The sequence below is a fragment of the Bufo bufo genome, chromosome 7, assembly GCF_905171765.1.
Source record: "Bufo bufo chromosome 7, aBufBuf1.1, whole genome shotgun sequence".
NCBI lineage: Eukaryota > Metazoa > Chordata > Amphibia > Anura > Bufonidae > Bufo > Bufo bufo.
The window spans coordinates 19,072,481-19,096,679 of NC_053395.1; the positions used below are offsets into that span (position 1 = coordinate 19,072,481).

The 24,199-nt window shown below is 50.1% G+C and overlaps 1 protein-coding gene across 1 annotated transcript; it reads left to right on the top strand.

The window, feature by feature from the left end:
• The first annotated feature begins 276 nt into the window (after positions 1 to 276).
• Positions 277 to 23,646, top strand: CLCN7 (chloride voltage-gated channel 7). Its single transcript, XM_040439775.1, has 25 exons — positions 277 to 454; positions 2,544 to 2,615; positions 2,884 to 2,955; positions 3,051 to 3,116; positions 3,589 to 3,721; positions 5,008 to 5,117; positions 5,190 to 5,270; positions 5,691 to 5,753; positions 5,870 to 5,953; positions 8,566 to 8,659; positions 9,219 to 9,283; positions 11,524 to 11,640; positions 14,742 to 14,796; positions 14,874 to 14,934; positions 15,746 to 15,884; positions 16,480 to 16,573; positions 16,651 to 16,823; positions 17,135 to 17,186; positions 18,681 to 18,808; positions 19,188 to 19,273; positions 20,584 to 20,716; positions 20,835 to 20,894; positions 21,591 to 21,767; positions 21,849 to 21,929; positions 22,610 to 23,646. The coding sequence occupies exons 1-25, from the start codon at positions 356 to 358 to the stop codon at positions 22,694 to 22,696; spliced, it is 2,382 nt and encodes a 793-aa protein (XP_040295709.1). The 5' UTR covers positions 277 to 355; the 3' UTR covers positions 22,697 to 23,646.
• Positions 23,647 to 24,199: the final 553 nt, after the last annotated feature.

Genomic DNA, 24,199 nt, shown 5'->3' on the forward strand with positions numbered 1-24,199 from the left:
TATGGGACACATTTATTGCAGTGACATTTCTACACGCTGTACCACTTGATTTGTGTCTGCAGCAGCCTGACACCGGCCCCCGGGCCCTGAGGCGAGAGCAGTCACGTGACAGAGCGGGCACAGCGGCGGAAAGTCCCACATTACAACTCATCAGAAGTTTCCCTGCCGCCATGTTGCTATGGTAACTCGGCGGAAGCGCTGGAGTCAGCAGGACTACATTACCCGTCATCCCCCGGGCGCGCATTCCAGGTGTGACCCCGGTGACGCGCCGTAGCTGGCGAGTCACATGATCGGCTGAAAGCTGAGGCTCCGTCTGTCACATGCCCAAACAGAGAGCGGCCGCCGCGGTGTGAACATGGCCAATGTGGCCAACAGGGTGTCCTGGTCCGGGAGGGAGCAGGCGGAGGAGGACGGGGAGAGCACGCCGCTGCTCAACGGAGCCAGCAACAGACAGGTGAGGGGGGCTCTGTCTGGTGAGGTCACGTGGGGTAGGTAGTGACAGGCTGGGGGGGCTGTGAGGACAGTGGAGGGTCCCTGCTGAGGGCACATAGGGTGCTGGTCCTGGGGGCTGCGGACAGTCTGGGGGCTCAGGTTTGTGTAGGGTGGTGGTAATAGTGGGGCTATTGACAAGGGTCTGGGGGGCCTGGCAGAGGGGTCTGTCTAGGGTGGGCGCGGATGAGAAGGACGGTCGTTGTGTGACCGCCGTGCGCTGTGGACGACCCCCCTACCCCACCCCCAGTGCAGGGTGTTCAGGGGGCACATACTTTCTGTGTATATTGTATTTGCACAAGGATTCTGTGGAGTTGCCCTTTAAGCCTGTGACCCTGGGGGGGGGAGGGGGGAGGATTAGATGTCTCATAAAGAGCGGCCGGTGACCACTTTTATGACCGTGCTCCTGAGGCTTCACCCATCACTGCCTGCTGGGAGTTGTAGTTCTGTTATGCGCCTCGGGTTCAGCTTTGTGCTGTAGTTTCTGTTTAGTACAATGTAAGGCATCGCTTCCTCTTCTATCGGTAATTCATGTGTCACAAGAATCATAACACCCATCATCCAGGGGGCGACGTGCTGCAGAGAGGGGACTTAGCACGAGGTCACCCCCCCCCCCCCCCCAGCAGTGGCGTTTCGCCTCCCTCCCTGCTGGGAGTTGTAGTTCTGAAGCAACTGGAGAGCCACGGGTTGGAGATGGCAGCTATTCTGCATGGTGTCTGTAAGGGCGGGGGGCACCGCTGTGGCGACTCTCTGACCCTGGTGCACGTGGCGAGGTTTCACAATAGACCCTGCGGCTTTGTCTTTACAGGACGCGGAATCTCTCCGATGAGTCAAAGACTAAATCAGGGCAGCGAAACCGCAGTAAGAGGGGGAAGAAGTGATGGGTTAAACAGTAAAGGGGTCTTCTCCCTCCAGCGGACGGCGCTCATCATGTATTCTCTATATGGCCTTCTTTCATGGCTTCATTAGTTTTTCCATCACATTATACACTGCTCGTTCAGAGGAGTTACGACCACCCTACAATCCAGCAGCGGTGGTCGTGCTTACACACTGTAGGAGGAAGCGCCTGCCTCTCTGGTGGCCGGGAGCGCACATAGACACACGTGCGCAGCGTCTCCGGCCACCTCGTATCTGCGCTGCAGTGTATAATGGGATGGAAAAATGGATCCAGCCAGCAAAGGTGGCAATATGGAGAATCACAATACATTAGTGTCATGTGATCCTTCATGGGCCCCGTGTGATTGACTGGTAGGGCTCCCAGGGGGAGGAGCTTAACTGGCACGTTGGAGGGGGGGGGGCTGCTGGTGTCTTGTATTGATGGGTCTGCACATTGCAGGATCGGCAATTAAAGGGATGAGGAACATTCCTTCTGCCTGTGGTGTTTATATATGAGGTGGAGTCGGGAGCAGCAATCACCGCGCTCACTGCAAACACCCGGAGCTGCGAGCACCAGTGTGAGGAGTGGGGGGGGGGGGGGGGGGGGTCTGCAGGTTGTGACTACAACTCCCAGCATGTCCAGTCCCATGTAGTAAAGAGATCTGCAACCTGTGGCTTCCCTGCTGCTATGACTACTCCTCCTACCATGTCCACTACTTCATATAGTACAGGAGTCTGCCACCTGCGACATTCTTGCTGTTGCATAACTACAACTCCCAGCATGTCCAGCTTCTTGTACTACATCTGTGGCTCTTCTCCTGTCCTACAGTCATCCTCTCCCGGCCTGAGACGGCTGATAACAGGGAGCAATAGACTGCAGTTTTGCTATCAATCCCAGCGACTAACTCGGCTGCTAATACAGCGCGTCTGCGGCCATATTGCGTCCTGTCCCGTCACGCTGTGCACTGTCCCTTTAAGTCATTTTCCTGGAACAACCTCACGTTCTGCTTCCCCTTCCTCTTTCTGATACTTTTTGTTACATGTGGGGAAGTTGTACCATTGTGTGTCTTATCGGCTACTGTCATGCATTTAAAGGGGTACAAGGGGGCGGAGTAGATACTAATAAGCTCCTCCCATTATATATATATATAATTATAAAGATTTTTTTTCTCCCCTAGTCTTCCAGTTCCATTCTCTTCCGTATCGGGCAGCTGAGCACCGTGGACCTCGGCGATGAGAACCAAGAACTGGTGAGGGGTTAACGCACTGATTTTGACCCTTGTGAGCGGATATTATAAGCGCCCCCTAGAGGTGGAATCTACGTGCAAAAACTTCTGTTATACCCCGCCCGCACCCAGAGCTGCGTTTAGAACTCTGCAGCTCTGGGTGTGAGTGGAGCGGTCAGTGCTGCCGGTCTAGCTTAGATATAATTCAGTCCTGTGATGCATTGTGGGATCTACCTCGAGATGAATTTATTTCATTTTCTGTTTTTTTTGTAATTTTTATCTTTTTTTGCAGGAAATGGATTTGTCCTCGCCGGTCATGAAAGAAATCCCGCACAACGAGAACCTCCTGTCCCTGAAATACGAGGTGACCTCCTGTGGTGACCCCCCCCCCCCCCTCTTCCGCTTGCACAGCTGAAGTGTCGTGTCAGTGTCTCACTTCTCTTTATCTCTTGGTTGCAGAGTCTGGATTATGATAACAGTGAGAACCAGCTGTTCATGGAGGAGGAGCGCAGGATCAATCATGCTGTAAGGATAACCCCCAACATCTGCCCCATCCCGGGGGGGGGGGGGGGGGGGATTCCATATGATGTTTTTTTTATAGTATAAGGAGGGTCCATTCACACATACTTATGTGTTTTGCGGATCCGCAAAACACAAACACCAGCAATGTGCGTTCCACATTTTGCGGACCGCATATCGCCGGCACTATAATAGAAAATGCCTAATCTTGTCCGCAATTGCGCACAAGAATAGGACTTGTTCTATTTTTTTCGGGAACGGAATTGCGGACCCGGAAGTGCGGATCCCGAAATGCGGATCCGGACAGCACATGGTGTGGCCCCATAGAAATGAATGGGTCCACAATTCCATTTCCGCAAAATGCGGAACAGAATTGGGGACGTGTGAATGGACCCTAAGTAAGAGTTGCAGAACTACAGCTCCCAGCGTGCTCTGAGGGTAGCTGTGTGATTGTAACGCCACATTGTGTCCCTGGCAGGCGTTCCGCACGGTGGAGGTCACCCGCTGGGTCATCTGCGGGATGATCGGGATCCTGACCGGACTCATCGCGTGTTTCATCGACATTATGGTGGAGCAGCTGGCGGGTGTGAAATACCAAGTGATAAAGAGCAGTATCCTGTGTGTCCCCATCTATAAAGAATGGGGGGAAAAAAGCGGGGGCGTTACCAATAGCAACCGATAAGGTCTCTGCGCCCAGTAATAACATGCCTGTGCATCATGTGACCAGGCGCTCATCTCTTGAAATACTCTGTGCTGCGGGGCACCCTGCCCTTACCCGTGTTTTAGGTTCATTCTGTGATCTCCAACAGGATCAGTACATTCCTATTCTGAAATACTCTGTGCTGCGGGTCACCCTGCTCTTCCCACTCTATAACTTGCAGTCTGTGATCTCCCACAGCATCAGTACACTCCTCTCCTGAAATACTTTGTGCTGCTGTGGCGCACTGATGCTCCCTAAATGCCTGTCCTAATATTAAAATAGGTTACTTAATACATTAACTTCCTCCCCCCCTGAAATACTTTGTGCTGCTGGGGGAATCCTGCTTCTTTCATTATGTACCTCTGAGTCTGTCATCTCCTGTGAGATCAGCATATTCCTCTTCTGAAATACTCTGTGCTGCTGGGCCCGCCGCTCATCTCCCTGTGGTCTATACACAAGATGTTACTGAAATACTTTGTGCTGCTGGGAACTTCACTGCCTCCACTTCACTGCCCCCCCTCCCGTGGTCCTTAGGCAAGATCAATACATTACTCAAATACTCTGTGCTGCTGTGTTGCCCCGCTCCTCACTGGACACCTCTCCTTATTAATATTATAGGTTACTGCAGAGTTTAGCATTCTGTTCTTCTGAAATACTCTGTGCTGCTTGGGGTCCTGCTCCTTTCACTATGCAATTGTGTGTGAGCTGCAAGGTTACCACCCTCCTCTCCTTAAATACCCTGTGCTGCTGAACACCCTGCTCTCCCAATAAGATCTGCGTACACTTCTTCTGAAATACTCTGTGCCACTGTGGTAAATGGCTCTATGATCTCCTCCTTATATCCATCACCCCCCCCCCCCCCCATCCCTGCATGCATGTCTCTCCTGAAATACTCTGTACAGCTGTGAACACTTCTACAGCCTGACTAGCTCCAGGGTCCTTTTGTTCTCGGGATTTCTGGGACTGGCGAGAGGTGATGATGAGGCTGTCCTGAAATACTCTGTGCTGCTGTGGACACTTACCATATAAGCCAGGGCACACTCCTCTCCTGAAACACTCTGCACTGCTGTGCTCATTTCCCATCCGAGCCGGTGCACACGTCTGTCCTGAAATACTCTGTGCTGCTGTGGTTATTTCCCATCTGTGTCCCGGTGCGCACAATTCGGTTTTGTTTTTTTTCTTAACCCTTCCCGCCAGATATTGACAAGTTCACAGAGAAGGGCGGCCTGTCGTTCTCGCTGCTACTCTGGGCCACGCTGAATGCGGCCATAGTCATGGTCGGCTCCCTGGTAGTGGCCTTCATAGAGGTAAGTTCCACAGTCCGATGATGACTGATCTCGTCTGGTTCCGTGCCTCATTTTCCGGATTCTTCCTTGCAGCCAGTAGCAGCCGGCAGTGGGATCCCTCAGATCAAGTGTTTCCTGAACGGAGTGAAGATTCCCCACGTGGTGAGGCTCAAGGTAAGCGGTGATCACGTCTGCAGGCGATCCTCTGTGTTTTTTCTTTTTCGTGAAGTTCCATCCTTTTATTTTTCTCTTCTCGCGTCCAAAGCTGCATTCAGAGTTCCTCCAATTGTCCCGAGAGCTGCAGGACCTTGCGTCTCTATGCTGCCCCCTGCTGGTTCTGTGTGCTCCTACCCAAAGGTGCTCAGTTGTGGTGCATTGTGGGAGATGTAGTGTTTATATCTGGAGTGTACACGTCATCTGGATCTGCACTGCGTTGTGGAGTGTTGTCAGAGGAGCCCCTGCTGATGGGGATCTAAGTTGTCAGAAGATGTCTCAGTTCTGTCGAAGGCGGCGGAATTTGGACGCAGCTTTGGTTGTGATTGGAGTATAAGTGACTGAACATTATATGAAGGTGTAACATGTCTCTGTCCCCAGACCCTGGTTGTGAAGGTGTGTGGCGTCATACTGTCTGTGGTTGGAGGCCTCGCAGTCGGCAAGGTTGGTGGAGTCTTTCTTTAGAGCGGGTGCAGCCACTTGTGTCCTCTTATACGTCTGCAGGATCCCACACAACGGATGAAATCGTGACAGCCGCTCTGCTTTTCTATGATTTTTAGGAAGGCCCCATGATACACTCGGGAGCCGTGGTCGCAGCCGGCATTTCTCAAGGAAGGTCGACCTCTCTGAAGAAGGACTTCAAGGTAAGTAATGACAGGAGAGGTGGGGGCGTTCCCGACCAGAGGTATGTGACCGAGGGGGTTATATGACAGGAGAGGTGGGGGCATTCCCGACGAGAGGTATGTGACCGAGGGGGTTATATCACAGGAGAGGTGGGGGCATTCCCGACCAGAGGTATGTGACCGAGGGGGTTATATCACAGGAGAGGTGGGGGCGTTCCTCACCAGAGGTATGTGACCGAGGGGGTTATATCACAGGAGAGGTGGGGGCGTTCCCGACCAGAGGTATGTGACTGAGGGGGTTATATGACAGGAGAGGTGGGGGCGTTCCCGACCAGAGGTATGTGACCGAGGGGGTTATATCACAGGAGAGGTGGGGGCGTCCCGACCAGAGGTATGTGACTGAGGGGGTTATATCACAGGAGAGGTGGGGGCGTTCCCGACCAGAGGTATGTGACTGAGGGGGTTATATCACAGGAGAGGTGGGGGCGTTCCCGACCAGAGGTATGTGACCGAGGGGGTTATATCACAGGAGAGGTGGGGGCGTCCCGACCAGAGGTATGTGACTGAGGGGGTTATATCACAGGAGAGGTGGGGGCGTCCCGACCAGAGGTATGTGACTGAGGGGGTTATATCACAGGAGAGGTGGGGGCGTCCCGACCAGAGGTATGTGACCGAGGGGGTTAGATCACAGGAGAGGTGGGGGCATTCCCGACCAGAGGTATGTGACCGAGGGGGTTATATGACAGGAGAGGTGGGGGCGTTCCCGACCAGAGGTATGTGACCGAGGGGGTTATATCACAGGAGAGGTGAGGGCATTCCCGACCAGAGGTATGTGACCGAGGGGGTTATATCACAGGAGAGGTGGGGGCGTTTCCCACCAGAGGTATGTGACCGAGGGGGTTATATCACAGGAGAGGTGGGGGCGTTCCTGACCAGAGGTATGTGACTGAGGGGGTTATATGACAGGATAGGTGGGGGCGTTCCCGATCAGAGGTATGTGACTGAGGGGGTTATATCACAGGAGAGGTGGGGGCGTTCCTCACCAGAGGTATGTGACTGAGGGGGTTATATGACAGGAGAGGTGGGGGCGTCCCGACCAGAGGTATGTGACTGAGGGGGTTATATGACAGGAGAGGTGGGGGCGTTCCCGACCAGAGGTATGTGACCGAGGGGGTTATATCACAGGAGAGGTGGGGGCGTCCCGACCAGAGGTATGTGACTGAGGGGGTTATATCACAGGAGAGGTGGGGGCGTCCCGACCAGAGGTATGTGACTGAGGGGGTTATATCACAGGAGAGGTGGGGGCGTCCCGACCAGAGGTATGTGACTGAGGGGGTTATATCACAGGAGAGGTGGGGGCGTCCCGACCAGAGGTATGTGACCGAGGGGGTTATATGACAGGAGAGGTGGGGGCGTTCCCGACCAGAGGTATGTGACCGAGGGGGTTAGATCACAGGAGAGGTGGGGGCGTTCCCGACCAGAGGTATGTGACCGAGGGGGTTATATGACAGGAGAGGTGGGGGCGTTCCCGACCAGAGGTATGTGACCGAGGGGGTTATATCACAGGATAGGTGGGGGCGTTCCCGATCAGAGGTATGTGACTGAGGGGGTTATATCACAGGAGAGGTGGGGGCGTTTCCCACCAGAGGTATGTGACTGAGGGGGTTATATCACAGGAGAGGTGGGGGCGTTCCTGACCAGAGGTATGTGACTGAGGGGGTTATATGACAGGATAGGTGGGGGCGTTCCCGATCAGAGGTATGTGACTGAGGGGGTTATATGACAGGAGAGGTGGGGGCGTTCCTGACCAGAGGTATGTGACTGAGAACATTATATGACAGGAGAGCTGGGGGGGCGTTCCTGATCGGCTATCAGATATTGATGACCTGCCCCGAGGACAACCCTATTAGTTTCAATGTGTAATTCAGCTCCCCCTAGTGGTAGCTGCAGGCAGATAGCATTTTCTAGCCATGCTGGGGATTTAGCGCTCTGCCATCCAGAAAGATGTTGTTATGCAGGAGGTGTGGACCCAATGTATAACTGCACAGCTCTGGCTTGGGTCTACTTGTAAGGGCATGATCCAAGTGCCCCCCTGATCTTCAACCTTTAACCCCTGTACAGGGGCCCGGACTCTGCTGTAAGGGAACCTCCAGGCCTCTGCCTCTTGATAAGTAGTCTCTGTTCTGTGAAGGCTGACCCAAGCAGGTGAAGAGACACCAGTGCGTGGCACCGAGGGTAGAGGCAAAATTGTAGTCACTCGAGGTCATGGCAGGCAGAATATGTTCCATCCGGTAAACGGTCAAAAGGTCGGAACAGGCGCCAAGGGGTCAACATGAAAATCAAGCAGAGGTCAGGTCAGGCAGCAGAAGTTTAAATCCAGTAAACAGGCAGAGGTCAAGCACAGGAAACCAAGACGGAATAGAACACCTTCACAGGGACTAGCAAGCTAGAGAACCTATTGCTCCGGCACCCACAGGGTACGGTGCCTTAACTATCCCATGATATGGGGGCTGATAGAGAGCGAGCGCCCCTCCTGGAGGTGGAGATGACTGCAGACAAAAGCCACGATAATTGTCGGAGATTGACTTTGATTTCTGTTCCCTCGTCTTATGTCTGACTTCTGTTTCCTGCAGATCTTCGAATACTTTCGCAGGGACACGGAGAAGAGAGACTTTGTCTCGGCAGGAGCCGCCGCCGGAGTCTCTGCAGCTTTTGGGGCCCCAGTCGGTACGATCTCTTCTCTAGTCCAGGGCTGCTTATTATCAGAAAGAAAGTTTAGTCAAGACTGCAGACATGGCAAAAAAGTCCGGGGGGGGATGGGGGGCTTGTCCTCCGCTCTGTGACCACGTTTGGAGCGGACAGGTGCACCCTCTTTTTAGGATTTTAGGATCCAGATGACTTTTTATATCTGTACATCTAGTTATAATTATTTTTATGGAGCTTTTGCCAAGTTTCCTGGCGCAGGCGGCATACATGCTAGGAGTTGTAGTATCCCAATAGGTTCTCCAGTCACTTTCAGATCTGCTGCTGCGCTGCATTGTAGAAGATGAAGTTTACCAATAATTACCTTTCACTATATGCACGGCAGCCGAGCTTGCACTGTTCAGAGCCGGTGGTTGGGTCTAAGTCCTGCCACCTGAGTGCGAACCAGGATCTTGGATGCAGCTCTGGATGCGACTGGAGTAGAGGGAAGCAGAATTTTGCTACCCTAAAGATATTTTAATGCTTTAAATGACTGGGCTTCGGGCTTGTTTCATTGAGTGACCGGGGTCTGGTCTGTCCACAGGCGGGGTGCTTTTCAGCTTGGAGGAAGGGGCGTCTTTCTGGAACCAGCTGCTGACATGGAGGATAGTGAGTATACGTAGACCCTAAGTTGCACCACCTATCAGGAGACCCCCGTTCTGCCAGGTGAGTCCTCCGGCCAAAACTTACCCCATCACGAGGAGCTTTCTTCGTTCAGTCTCTGCCGGCTTACTCACCTGGGAGGTTGAGGGTCGGGGGACCACCAGCTATCACCCTGACGGCCTCATTCACACTGAAGGAGAATTTCTTTATGTTTAGCCCCAGGGTCTCCATGTCTTGTAACCAGGGCTGAGATCTGCGCGGCATTTATAGCAAAGCCTGCAAAGAATTTCTAGTAAATTCCCAGAAGAGCAGCGGGTGCTGTATACATGTGTGCGGGGGGTGCACATGTGTACACAGGGGGCTTTGTTCTGGTCGCACCCAGCACTGGAGGGATGGACGAGCGTCACAAGGAACGGCTGCTGCTCGCCTCACATCACCCGGCTCCGCCTGAGCTCTCAGATATACCAGGAGGCTGCATGAGATCACTGGGCTGCCATCATCCAGAAACAGCGCCACTCATGTCTGTGGCCTATGTCGGTATAGCAGCTCGGCCCATGGTGAATACTGTAATACCAGACATGGCCCATGGATACGAGTGGCGCTGTTTCTGGAAGCCAGGCCCTGCTGAAAGGCACCGCAGCCACTGTAGAGTTTTCATATTGCCCTGTAAGTCTGATGTAGAAAACAATATCCCAGAATGCAACTGGAGTATAATTGTAAATGCAGCAGTTGGGATGTAATAGTGAATGCAGCTCTGCAAGCGGCTGTGGTGTAATTGTGAATACAGCTCTTGATGTGACTAGGGTGTATTATTTGTAAATGCACCTGTGTATACAACTGGGGTGCATTCATTGTGAATGCAGCTCTGGATACAACTGAGGTGTAGTGATTGTGAATGCAGCTCTGGATACAACTGGAGTGCATTGATTGTAAATGCAGCTCTGGATACAACTGGAGTGCATTGATTGTGAATGCAGCTCTGGATACAACTGGAGCGCATTGATTGCGAATGCAGCTCTGGATACAACTGGAGCGCATTGATTGCGAATGCAGCTCTGGATACAACTGGAGCGCATTGATTGCGAATGCAGCTCTGGATACAACTGGAGCGCATTGATTGTGAATGCAGCTCTGGATACAACTGAGGTGTAGTGATTGTGAATGCAGCTCTGGATACAACTGGAGTGCATTGATTGTAAATGCAGCTCTGGATACAACTGGAGTGCATTGATTGTGAATGCAGCTCTGGATACAACTGGAGCGCATTGATTGCGAATGCAGCTCTGGATACAACTGGAGCGCATTGATTGCGAATGCAGCTCTGGATACAACTGGAGCGCATTGATTGCGAATGCAGCTCTGGATACAACTGGAGCGCATTGATTGCGAATGCAGCTCTGGATACAACTGGAGCGCATTGATTGCGAATGCAGCTCTGGATACAACTGGAGCGCATTGATTGCGAATGCAGCTCTGGATTCAACTGGAGCGCATTGATTGCGAATGCAGCTCTGGATTCAACTGGAGCGCATTGATTGCGAATGCAGCTCTGGATACAACTGGAGCGCATTGATTGCGAATGCAGCTCTGGATACAACTGGAGCGCATTGATTGCGAATGCAGCTCTGGATACAACTGGAGCGCATTGATTGCGAATGAAGCTCTGGATACAACTGGAGCGCATTGATTGCGAATGCAGCTCTGGATACAACTGGAGCGCATTGATTGCGAATGCAGCTCTGGATACAACTGGAGCGCATTGATTGCGAATGCAGCTCTGGATACAACTGGAGCGCATTGATTGCGAATGCAGCTCTGGATACAACTGGAGCACATTGATTGCGAATGCAGCTCTGGATACAACTGGAGCGCATTGATTGCGAATGCAGCTCTGGATACAACTGGGATATAATACTGAATGCAGCTTTTGTTGTAACTGGAGCAGTATACATAATATAGCACCAATGAAGTGCAGGATTAGTACAGGAAAGTATTTCCAGACCGCAGCGCCATGTTCTGAGCTGAAGCTGCGGCTCGGTCCAGGTTACTCCAGTCAGTCGTCCTGGTGGCCGCTGGTCTGTGCCCAGCGCGGGGCGGTCACCTCTGGTGTTGGGTTTACCGCTGAGTCAGTTCTTTCCTCTCACACGCGTGTGTCCCGTGTACTGCAGGCCGCCCCGTGTAGTTGCTCTGAGGAGGTCATCCTAGTGGACCGCTTACTGACTGATTTACGCTTTTCCTCCCTGCAGTTTTTCGCCTCCATGATCTCCACCTTCACCCTGAACTTCGTCCTGAGCATTTACAACCACAAGCCGGGCGACCTCTCCAACCCCGGTCTCATCAACTTCGGGAGGTTTGACACAGACGTGAGTCTGGCCTGCGTGTCTTCTCTGTATGCGTCAAGGGGCCGGATGTCTCCCCTGATAATTCCTTCCTTTGGCTTTTAAATAATATTAATACCGTAAAATAACTGCTTCCTTTTTCGTTACGCTGTGATTTTCCGCTTGGGTCACAATGTCTGATGACCCTTCATGGAATTTATTGTTCCCCATCAGTCATAATCTCGTGCCCGTCTGCAGGAGCCGACTTTTCCAGTCTTCTGTACCTTCGTGGATAGATTTACTCATAATTTTTAAAGGGGTTATCCAATAATACAAATACCCTCCCCCACAGTGCCCGGGCCCCTCTTATAGACGATACTAACACACTCCCCGGCACCCGCGTCCCTCCGGATCCCTGCACGGCCACCGCTGCCTCGCCTCATCTCGCGGATCAAAACATACAGGGGGGAAAGCAGCCAATAGCAGACCGTGGCGGTGACCCTAGCGTCATCCGTGATGCTAAGGAGGCTGGTCACCGTCGCGGCCTGCTATTGGCTGTTTCTCCCCGACGCCGGATGGATTGACGCGGGGGCCGGGGACCAGGTAAGTATCGTCTATAGGAGGGACCCGGGCATTGTGGGAGGGTATTTGTACTATTGGATAACCCCTTTAAGAACTCTGTTTTCTGTCCGTGAATGAGTGTTACTCATAAAGATCTATCGTTACAAACCCTCAGCTGAATAGGGAGGAAGGAATAGATCGGCCTCAGAACGCAGGGAAAAAGGTTTTCTGTCGGAGACTTTTAATGGCACCGACATTCACTTGTAAGGAATCGGGAAGGAAGGATTTGAGGCTGAGAACATGGAGCACACACGGCTCATTGTTCCTCCTTATAACAAGCCAGCATGTGACACGGTCGGGTGCTTGGATTACACAGACACTGCCCCCCCCCCCACAATACATCCTCTGAAAGTGTATCTTTACTGAAGACGGTACAGTATGTCACAAGAGAGTCTCATGGTCTAATGGAAGAAGTCCTCACCCTCGGGGTGTTCCCATGATGTAAAATAGATTTAGTCTGTGAGCGAGCAGAAAGCATTGCTGAGAAGATTTCCTTCTCCCTACAACATCCCCCACTTAATAGATCCCGACAGACCACAGATTTAATATTCTCCGTACGCCTTCCTGTTACGTATCCCACCCCCTGACACACACTTATTTTTATCATCTGGAATGATACTCTCCTATGTACAAGAATATAACTGCTATAATACTGCTCCTATGTACAAGAATATAACTACTATAATACTGCTCCTATGTACAAGAATATAACTACTATAATACTGCTCCTGTGTACAAGAATATAACTACTATAATACTGCTCCTATGTACAAGAATATAACTACTATAATACTGCCCCCTATGTACAAGAATATAACTACTATAATACTGCCCCCTATGTACAGGAATATAACTACTATAATACTGCTCCTATGTACAAGAATATAACTACTATAATACTGCCTCCTATGTACAAGAATATAACTACTATAATACTGCTCCTATGTACAAGAATATAACTACTATAATACTGCTCCTATGTACAAGAATATAACTACTATAATACTGCCTCCTATGTACAAGAATATAACTACTATAATACTGCTCCTATGTACAAGAATATAACTACTATAATACTGCTCCTATGTACAAGAATATAACTACTATAATACTGCTCCTATATACAAGAATATAACTACTATAATACTGCTCCTATGTACAAGAATATAACTACTATAATACTGCCTCCTATGTACAAGGATATAACTACTATAATACTGCCTCCTCTGTACAAGAATATAACTACTATATTACTGCCTCCTATGTACAGGAATATAACTACTATAATACTGCCCCTATGTACAAGAATATAACTACTATAATACTGATCCTATGTACAAGGATATAACTACTATAATACTGCTCCTATGTACAAGAATATAACTACTATATTACTGCCTCCTATGTACAAGAATATAACTACTATAATACTGCTCCTATGTACAGGAATATAACTACTATAATACTGCCTCTTATGTACAAGAATATAACTACTATAATACTGCTCCTATGTACAAGAATATAACTACTATAATACTGCCTCCTATGTACAGGAATATAACTACTATAATACTGCCCCCTATGTACAGGAATATAACTACTATAATACTGCTCCTATGTACAAGAATATAACTACTATAATACTGCCTCCTATGTACAAGAATATAACTACTATAATACTGCTCCTATGTACAAGAATATAACTACTATAATACTGCTCCTATGTACAAGAATATAACTACTATAATACTGCTCCTATGTACCAGAATATAACTACTATAATACTGCTCCTATGTACAGGAATATAACTACTATAATACTGCCTCTTATGTACAAGAATATAACTACTATAATACTGCCTCTTATGTACAAGAATATAACTACTATAATACTGCCTCCTATGTACAGGAATATAACTACTATAATACTGCCTCCTATGTACAAGAATATAACTACTATAATACTGCCTCCTATGTACAGGAATATAACTACTATAATACTGCCTCCTATGTACAAGAATATAACTACTATAATACTGCCTCCTATGTACAAGAATATAACTACTATAATACTGCTCCTATGTACAAGAATATAACTACTATAATACTGCCTCCTATGTACAAGAATATAACTACTATAATACTGCTCCTATGTACAGGAATATAACTACTATAATACTGCTCCTATGTACAGGAATATAACTACTATAATACTGCCTCCTATGTACAAGAATATAACTACTATAATACTGCTCCTATGTACAAGAATATAACTACTATAATACTGCTTCCTATGTACAACAATATAACTACTATAATACTGCTCCTATGTACAAGAATATAACTACTATGATACTGCTCCTATGTACAAGAATATAACTACTATAATACTGCTCCTATGTACAAGAATATAACTACTATAATACTGCCTCCTATGTACAGGAATATAACTACTATAATACTGCCTCCTATGTACAAGAATATAACTACTATAATACTGCCTCCTTGTCGTCGGTTGTTTTGCAGGAGAACAGCTACAAGTATTTTGAACTTCCGATCTTTATTGGGATGGGAGCTATAGGTGAGTCTAGTTACGTCGCTGTCTGCGGTGCTGATAGTTTACGGTAATATAATGCTCTATGACTTGCTGTTTGGCAGGAGGGATACTGGGGGCGCTGTTTAATGCCCTGAATTACAGGCTGACTATGTTCCGGATCAGGTAATGTAGCTTTTCCTCTCTCATTCTTTGCTGTACACTCAGGAGGCCCCATTCTAATGAGTCACATTGTTCATCCTGAGCCTGCTGGTTCATTAGTGAAGTAGAGCAGTTTCTGTTTAAAGGGGTTTTCCCATCCCAGACAATGGGGGCATATCGCTAGGATATGCCCCCATTGTCTAATATGTGCGGGTCCCACCTCTGGGACCCGCACCTACAATGAGAACGGAGCGGGGAAATGAACGGAGGGCGCACTGCGCATGCGCAGCTGCCCTCCAGTCATTTCTATGGGGCCGCCGAAAATAGCAGAGCGCTGGACCGACTCCCATTCACTTCTATGGGAGCAGCGCTTGGTGGTGGACGGACCCCAGGAAATCCGGGGTCCTCCAGCTCTGTTCTCCTAGCGATATGCCCCATTGTATGTGATGGCAATACCCCTTTAATGCTGGATAACGTCCCGTATGTCTTTAGTGATTTTCCCGTCCTGCTGTGTGCTGCTGCTGTCGTTACAGTGTTTCGCCTCCTGCTTTGCTCGTTATCCTCCTCCCGGATAAATCTGCGTCTAGAAGTGCTGGATCGGGGATATTTAATCCTCCTCTTCCTCATTTCTCATCCACTGTGGGAATTTAGGAAAAAATTCTTCGGAAGTAATTAATAAGCAGTCTGCGGCAGACTGTGGGGGAGGGGAACACCCCTGCAGTTCACATCCAGTAATTGCAAATTCAGATGTGGAGACCTACAAGTTCAAAAAATAGGGTCCTGTCCCTTTAAGAACTTCATGTCTTTGATAACGGCTGAGCCTGTGTCTTTTCAGGTATCTGCACCGGCGCTGCCTGCAGGTGATAGAAGCCACGCTGGTCGCCGCCGTAACCGCCTCCGTGTCCTTCGTGATGATTTATTGCTCCTCGGACTGCCAGCCGCTGAGAGAGAACTCCGGAGAGTACACCTTACAGGTACAGGTCACATGATGTCATCTTCTCCGTTCACATCCAAAGCTAAATTCGGATTTCTGCGGATTACCTGTACCCAGAGAGCAGTGCATTGTGGGTGACCATCACAGCGCTTGGCTGTTAATGGGGAGGAGCTAAGCTGCTGTTTCTGTGAGCGGTCAGCTAAACGGAGCTTTGGATGTGACCGGAGAATATTGCTTCATGTAGATTTTATCCATGTTAAAGCTAGGGGTTGTGACGATGCCAAAATTTTGATTTGATTTTCGATACCATAAAAAAAGTATTGCGACACTCGATTTCTTGATTTCCTATCCTTTAAAAATGGTCGTCAATATCCGATCGGCAGGGGTCCGATTCCCGGGAAGAGGTCGGGGTGCTCCGGTGAGCGCTGCAGCCTCTTCCTAGGCCGTGGGAAGTCACATGACCTACGAGCAGCCCAGTCCCATTCAAACACTATACAATGTACGGCACTGATTGGCGTGGGTGCCAGGTGTCGGACCCCCACCCGTCAAATATTGATGACCTAAACTAGGAATCCAGGAAAACCCCTTTAAATCCCGTTATTGGACCAAAAGAATTGTGATTCTTCCGTCTCCAGCTGTTCTGTGCAGATGGAGAGTACAATGCGATGGCGTCGGCGTTCTTTACCACCCCGGAGAGCAGCGTGCGCAGACTCTTCCATGACCCGGCCGGTGAGTGTCGCCTGCGCGGTGCGGTTCATCTCCGTCACTCCAGCTCTGACCGCCATACTGTGCCATGTTCTCCGCAGGCTCCTTTAACCCGCAGACCCTGGGCCTCTTCACCCTGCTCTACTTCTTCCTGGCCTGCTGGACGTACGGCCTGACGGTCTCCGCCGGGGTCTTCATCCCGTCCCTCCTCCTGGGGGCAGCCTGGGGGCGTCTCTTTGGAATCATGTTAACCAACATTTCTAATGACTCCATTGTAAGTGCCTGCGCCGTGCTTTGTTCTGTCCGCTTCTGGGAAAGTTGGGTCACTCAGTATGGCCGCCACAGGAGATCTCACCCAGCTTTCCCAGATTGTCGTACTAGGCAGACTTGCTAATCGGGAGTCTGTAAAGGCTGAGTGACAACCACATGGGGGCAGTAGTAGTGGCCATATTGGTTGTCACCCAGCTTTCCCAGAAACCTTCATGGTGATTGATTTTGTCTTTTCTGCCTCTCCGGCTCCATATGTAGCTGAGTTTACTGCGCGCACATGGTGAAGCTCTCACTCTCCTGTCTCTTGTGTTGTAGTCGTGGGCTGATCCCGGGAAGTACGCATTGATGGGCGCAGCGGCTCAGCTCGGTGAGTGCTTCAGCAGACGGAGGTTTAGACTTTCCATATTTATCATCCACCCATCCCCCATCCCCACCGTTCAGTCGTGGTGATCGCTTACACAGATGTGGAGCCTCCCGATCCTGCGTTTGTTCAGTGCGCTGGTCACACTTTAACCCTTAGAGCTCCCCATGATGAAAATTATTGCCACAGCGCCTGCCTGCCCCCTCTACATACTTCTGCAGGACTGTATTACACGCACATGCTCAACCGCCACTCCATTCATGCTGGAGGACACAGAACCCGCACTGGAACATGGAGCGGTGGTCGGGCGTGTGCACTGACGCTATTTTCATCCCTGTTGGGCTTCCGGATATAGGTGAAGTCCACAGTCTTCATCAGTGCGCATGCTCGGCTATATCCGGCGGTGCCATAGAGATTAGTGGAGTGGTAGTGCGCATGCTCGGCTATATCCGGCAGTGCCATAGAGATTAGTGGAGTGGCAGAGCGCATACTCAGCTATATTCGGTGGTGCCATAGAGATTAGTGGAGTGGTAGTGTGCATGCTCGGCTATATCCGGCAGTGCCATAGAGATTAGTGGCGTGGCAGTGAGCATGATCGGCTCTATCCGGCGGTGCCATAGAGATTAGTGGCGTGGCAGTGAGCATGATCGGCTCTATCCGGCGGTGCCATAGAGATTAGTGGAGTGGCAGTGTGCATGCTCGGCTATATCCGGCGGTGCCATAGAGATTAGTGGAGTGGCAGTGCGCATGCTCAGCTATATTCGGTGGTGCCATAGAGATTAGTGGAGTGGCAGTGCGCATGCTCGGCTATATCCGGCGGTGCCATAGAGATTAGTAGAGTGGTAGTGTGCATGCTCAGCTATATTCGGTGGTGCCATAGAGATTAGTGGAGTGGCAGTGCGCATGCTCGGCTATATCCGGCAGTGCCATAGAGATTAGTGGAGTGGCAGTGCGCATGCTCGGCTATATCCGGCAGTGCCATAGAGATTAGTGGAGAGGCAGTGTGCATGCTTGATGATTGGTGGGAGTCCCATCTGTCGGCCCCCACCAATCAGACAGTTTCCCCCATCCTTGGGCCTTAAAGGCACAAAATAGGCTCAACTTTAACTGGTAAAATGCCTATGAAACTACAACCCCCAACACGCCAGCAAGCATTCGGGACATGCTGACCGCCAAACACATCATGTGGGGTGTAAAATATTTGCTCAGTCTGTATCTTTATTAGAGTCGGCGGTCAAAATCCTCCTCTTCTCCTCACACGGTCTGGTTTCCTGCAGCCACCACTAGGGGGAGCTCACTGCATAAAGATTCATACAGCTCCTATAGCTCTGTCTTCAATGAGCTCCCCCTGGTGGTGACTGCAGGAAACCAGAAACGCATCATCTACATGACTTTGAAGAGAAGCAGGGGGTTTGGAGCTTTGTATCAGACATGATATGCTGGGGGGTATTCATATGTAGGTCATTTCAGAAGTCTCCCCTACTTTTTTTTTTTTTACAGGCGGAATAGTCAGGATGACGCTGAGCCTAACTGTCATCATGGTAGAAGCCACAGGAAACGTCACCTACGGTTTTCCCATCATGCTCGTCCTCATCACGGCGAAGATAGTCGGAGACCTTTTTATCGAGGTAAATCCAGGGCAGGCGGAGTTCTTACCGACTCTTTGGCTCTTAGAGGGATTTTCCACTTTGTAAATCCATAAAAAAAAATTATTTTAATTTTTTTGGTAAGAAGGGTCCCTGAGGATAAGTTGGTCAGGGACCCCCAGCGACCAGTTATCTGTACAAGACCCAACTCCAAGTGTTTAATTCCTCTACAGTGCCCCCACAGGATATGTGAAGCATTACACCATTCTCATTGTTATCAGTGTGCTCTCTGTATAAGGCGTGCATGCTGGGTCCCCCACATGGATTTCTAATCTAGATACTCCCTTTTGCAAAGACCTCTGCTTGCTGTCAGTGAATACAGGCTGCTGTAACGGTTGTCCCTTTTACCCTTTGCATACAGGGCCTCTATGATCTTCATATCAAGCTGCAGAGCGTCCCCTTCTTACACTGGGAGGCCCCCGTCACCTCGCACTCCCTTGCGGCCAGGTCAGTGACTTCTTCTGATTATTATTATTTTTTTGTATATTTGGTGGATATTCACCTCTTGCCCAATATCTGCCCCTTTTATAAACCCCCAGGGATGGGAATACTGCCACTCCTTCATTGCTGCCCCTAGCACAGAGACCTCCAGTGGTGTGTGGCTACAACTCAGCCCAGTACCAGGCACGGCCACGCTCCTATGGATGGCGCTGTGCCAGGTACAGCAGTGCGGGGGCGGCAGGCCCACCTCCCATCATACCTCTGGCTGTAGAGATGACTATTGTGCCAGCATGCCCCTTTAAACAGCCGGCACGCCTGCAGTGATGGTCTTTACCATGTTATAATGGACCTAGACAATCGGCTGTGAGCCGGAACGTTTCACGGCGTCAATCATGGCAGAGATTTTCTGTGGTCGTGAGATCTGGGAATCTTCACAACCTTAAAATATGAGAAGAGAATGAATGGCGCTGTGTATGAGCAGGGTGCAGCTGAGCTCGGCAGGCTGGGAGTAGTAGTACTATTTCTGTGTCTTGGAGACGACTGCCCTAAGGGAAGGATCTTGTCAGATCCAGTACAAAACTCAGCTTCCCTCCTCCTCTTTGGCCGTGGCTCCTTCAAACAGATCTGCCGCTTATTGGATGAGCTCCATTCCATCCATGTGGTATTGCATTAAAGGGGTTGTCTCATCATAGACAATGGGGGCATATCGCTAGGCTATGCCCCCATTGTCTTATAGGTGCGGGTCCCAGCACCTATATCGAGAACGGAGCCCCCCCCTCCAAGGTGTTGGCTGGAGGACTCCGGTCTGGCAACCACCAAGCCAGCTCCCCATAGAAGTGAATGGGAGCGTACCCCGCATGCGCGGCCCCCGCTCCCATTCATTTCCATGGGGCGCTCGGCTATTTTCGCCGGCCCCATAGAAAATGAATAGAGGGCGGCTGCGCATGCACAGTGCGCCCTCCTTCACTTGCCGGGCTCCGTTCTCGATATAGGTGCGGGGACCCGCACCTATAAGATAATGGGGACATATCCTAGCGATACGCCCCCATTGTCTATGATGAGACAACCCCTTTAAATTGAATAAGGATGAACGCAATTCTGATCCAGGCCTGTGCACAAGGAGGGCGCTGTTTCTGGGGGGAAAGCCCAGCCCTTCCTTGTAATCTTAGGACCCTGTAACTAGTGATCTCCTCCTGTAGGCAGTGGACACAGGGCCGTGCAGTTCTCTGCTGCCACCTAGTGGTGCTTTTTATGTTGCTTTATATCTAGATTTTATAGCTCTTGATTGTTACTTCTTCTTCTACCCCTTCCTTCAGGGAGGTGATGAGTACGCCCGTCACCTGTCTGCGCAGAAGGGAGAAGGTTGGCATCATTGTGGATATTCTAAGCAAAACCACCTCAAACCACAATGGCTTCCCTGTGGTGGAGAATAGCGGGAATACTGGTCAGGTGAGCGACGTCCAGCGCCCTGCCTTTCACCCACTCTTTGCCCCCTTCGTCTTGTAACAGAGTATTGTTCAGTATTGCTTCACTTTTTCTTTTTTCCTTCTTTTTTCCCCCCCTACAGCCTTCTAGACTGTGTGGATTGATCCTAAGATCCCAGCTGATTGTGCTCCTGAAACACAAGGTACAACGTACTGACAAACAGAACTGTCCCGCAAAGTGGGCGGGGCTAACACGTTAGTTAAAGGGCTTGTCCACATTCAGACTCCTCCTTCTTTCCCCCATCTTGGGACCTGCGGGGAAGCATATTTTGCCTGTGCCCCGCTGCTGGGTTCTAGCTCATTCGGTTTCCTGCCCGCCTGCTCTCACGTGTGAACATCCAGTTTCACGGGAGTCGTGTGTGCCGCTGCAACCACAGCGATGACGTGTCCCCTGTGCATCACGTCATTGGCTGCAGCAGCACATGTGACCCCCCCATCAAACCGGATGTTGACATGCAGGACCGGAGTGCGTCAGGAGTCAGAACACAGCGGCAGGGCGCAGCCCGGCCAAAAGGTCCTCTAACTTGAACGACCCCCTTTAAGAGGTGTTCTGACACTGTTGACCGGGGGTTATAGGATTGGAGACTGGTGATGACATCAGCACTTCCCCTTTGATAATCCGCTCCCTTCACTGTGACCTCAGTCTTCTGTTATACTGACATCTAGTGGGCAATGTGAAAATTGCCGTAGTTCTCAATAAGTTTTTACATGAGACCTAATAAGACAAAATGTGAATGTTTTTTAGACTTTTTTTTCATAAAGAAAAGTATTAATATAAGCCCCCTCCCCCGCTCTATATCGCTGGAGCTGGTCATCATCATCCTGCCTGTGATTTTTAGGTTTTCGTTGAGAGGGAAAATCTGAGTCTCATCCAGGGGCGCTTGAAGTTGAAAGATTTCCGAGATGCTTATCCTCGCTTCCCCCCGATCCAGTCCATACATGTTTCCCAGGACGAGCGGGATTGTCTGATGGACCTGACGGAGTTCATGAACCCCACGCCCTACACTGTACCCCAGGTATCGCCTTCCTTCCCAGCACCGTCTCTGCTGTAGTGTCCTGCTCCGGGGGGTGTCTGATATATAATGTGTCGTTTACAGGAAGCCTCGTTACCGCGAGTTTTCAAATTATTCCGAGCGCTCGGCCTCCGGCACCTGGTGGTGGTGGATAATCAGAACAGGGTGAGTGCCCCCAATGTCTCCGAGGTGTTGTGTGTACTTCTGGAGCCACATGCCACCCGTGTCCCTGTCTCCTGCCTGTGTTTTCGTCCCCCCCCCCCCGTCTGATGGACCCTCATCCTCTCGTCTCCTGCCCCTGCGCTTCACCTGCCTGTGGCGCTTTGCCAGTTCTTTCGCCTCCTTTACTGCGGTTTCACCTGCGCTCTCGGCCCCCCTCGCCTCCTGTCTTCTGCCTTTGTTCTCCCCTCTACCCTTTGCCTGTCCCCCCAATTACTCTTGCATTTCGCTTGCACTCTCCCCATATTGTTATGCTCTTTGCTTTAGTTTTTGTTTCCTCTCTCCCCTTCCTTGTTCCTTTTTGCCCTCACCTCCACATCCTCTTTCCTTATTCTGCCCCTTCCCCTGTGCTGCTGTCCTCCTGCCTTCTCTTCCTTCCTTGCAGTCTCGTCCACCTCTCCTCCTTTCCTGCTGCATTTTGCCCGTGACCCCCCCCCCCCCCTCTTTGCACCCCACTGCCCTCCCTTTTTCCCTTCCTCTTTCTCTCTGCCTCTCACCCACTTGGTGCCTCTTGCCTCGGCCCCCCTTTACACTTGCCCGCTGCTTTTCGCCTGCCTTGCTTACCTCCTGCTGCATTTTTCCTTGCTCGCAGCATCGTCTTGTCACCGTTTTTTTCCCCCCCGTAGGTCATGGGTCTGGTGACCAGAAAAGATCTTGCTCGTTATCGTATTGGGAAGAACGGCCTGGAGGAACTGTCCCTGGCGCAGACGTGATGTCACCTCCATTTTTATAGCCTTCCCTTTCTTTGATGCGGACATTCAGCAGTTGCAAGATGTTGCCACACTGCGAAGACCTGACTGCGCTGGAAGAAAACCCCCGATCCTGGAAGCCATATCGGCCGCAGCACAGGAGCGGCCATTACCAAGTCTCTGGGCCGGCCGTAAAGTGTGTGCAGCAGCGGTCCTTCCTGGAAGCAGACATTTTACTTTACTCCAGTACAAGCACGCTGATGTTCTCTGCACACGTCTGTGATTCCTACAGTATAACTATGCTCCATATCTGCATACTACTAAATTCATAAAACCTAGCGGTGTCATGTATGTTTTATGTGTATATTACACTCCAGTCACATCCAAAGCTGCATTCAGAATTCCTTTTTCTCTCAGGTTGTCTCACTGCTGCCACCTGCTGGCTTACTATTTTACATCGTATCCTTTTTGCTGTGCTTCATCATGGCTTACGTAGGGTATTCACCCTTTAGAGGTAACGCATCGCTGTTGGGGCGTGTCGGCACAGCGCTGACGGGTTCAGATCAGCACCAAATTAAACTGTGACTACAGCTCTGGAGGTGAATGGAGTGTAACATGACCAAATGGTTTTATACTGTGAAATCAACTTGGCTAAACCCTGCAATGATGACTCTCCGTTGGTTGGTAAACTACAGCTCCCAGCATGCCATGAGCTGCTGGCTGTCAGGGCCTGCTGGGGGTTGTAGTTTACCATCTGCTCAGGAGCCACACACTGGATATTACTGCTGTCAGAAGTCAATCCTTTCGCTTTCCCAGCATTTCTGTCGTTCATCCTGGACGGCCGCTGTTTCAGTGCATAATAACTGGGCGATATCCCTTTAAAAATATTATTTTTTGTTTTTTATTTTAGAATCTTATTAAATATTTAAAAGTAAATTTATTCAGTTTTGCTCGGTACGTGCAGCGGCCCAGTCCGTGAATTTGTTTTCATTGGGTTCAGGATTCGTGGAATCGGTTCTGGGGCAAATTGTGCGAGCTGAGCATCATGGGAAATGGTGCGGAGTCGAGTGTAGAGCGCGGCCTCCCTGTTGTCTATTCATCTAGTGTTGTTATGCAAGTTTTAGTTTTCATGTTTTAACGAGAATGTCAAAGGAAAGCAAAATGAAAGCCTAAAATAAGATTCTAGTTTTATATATTTATATATTTATATATTTTTTTTTTTTCTTATTTTGACTTTTTTTTTTTTCCCTTTGGTCCTATAACTGGTACATTATAAATATACGGCATATACATTGCTGATACTCCCGAAACTTGCAGCTCTGCCCCCAGGGACACCTTCACCCCCTGCTCCTCCAGGGTTTGGAAACAAAGCTTAGAAAACGGATATCGCCCACCAGTTTCTGCTGCCTCTTCTTGGCTACATGTACATTTGTCTTGCTTCCCCCACGATTCATTGTCCGTGTAGCACCGGTGACGACGCGTTGCGCCCCAAAGCACCAGTTCCAGGACCGTCAACAGTTTTCACTA

Coding starts and splice junctions, on each gene's coding strand:
- CLCN7 (XM_040439775.1), top strand. CDS start 356: ATGGCCAATGTGGCCAACAGGGTGTCCTGGTCCGGGAGGGAGCAGGCG. Junction 2,956..3,050: donor TCCTGTCCCTGAAATACGAG/GTGACCTCCTGT, acceptor TCTTGGTTGCAG/AGTCTGGATTATGATAACAG. Junction 16,824..17,134: donor ACATTTCTAATGACTCCATT/GTAAGTGCCTGC, acceptor CTTGTGTTGTAG/TCGTGGGCTGATCCCGGGAA.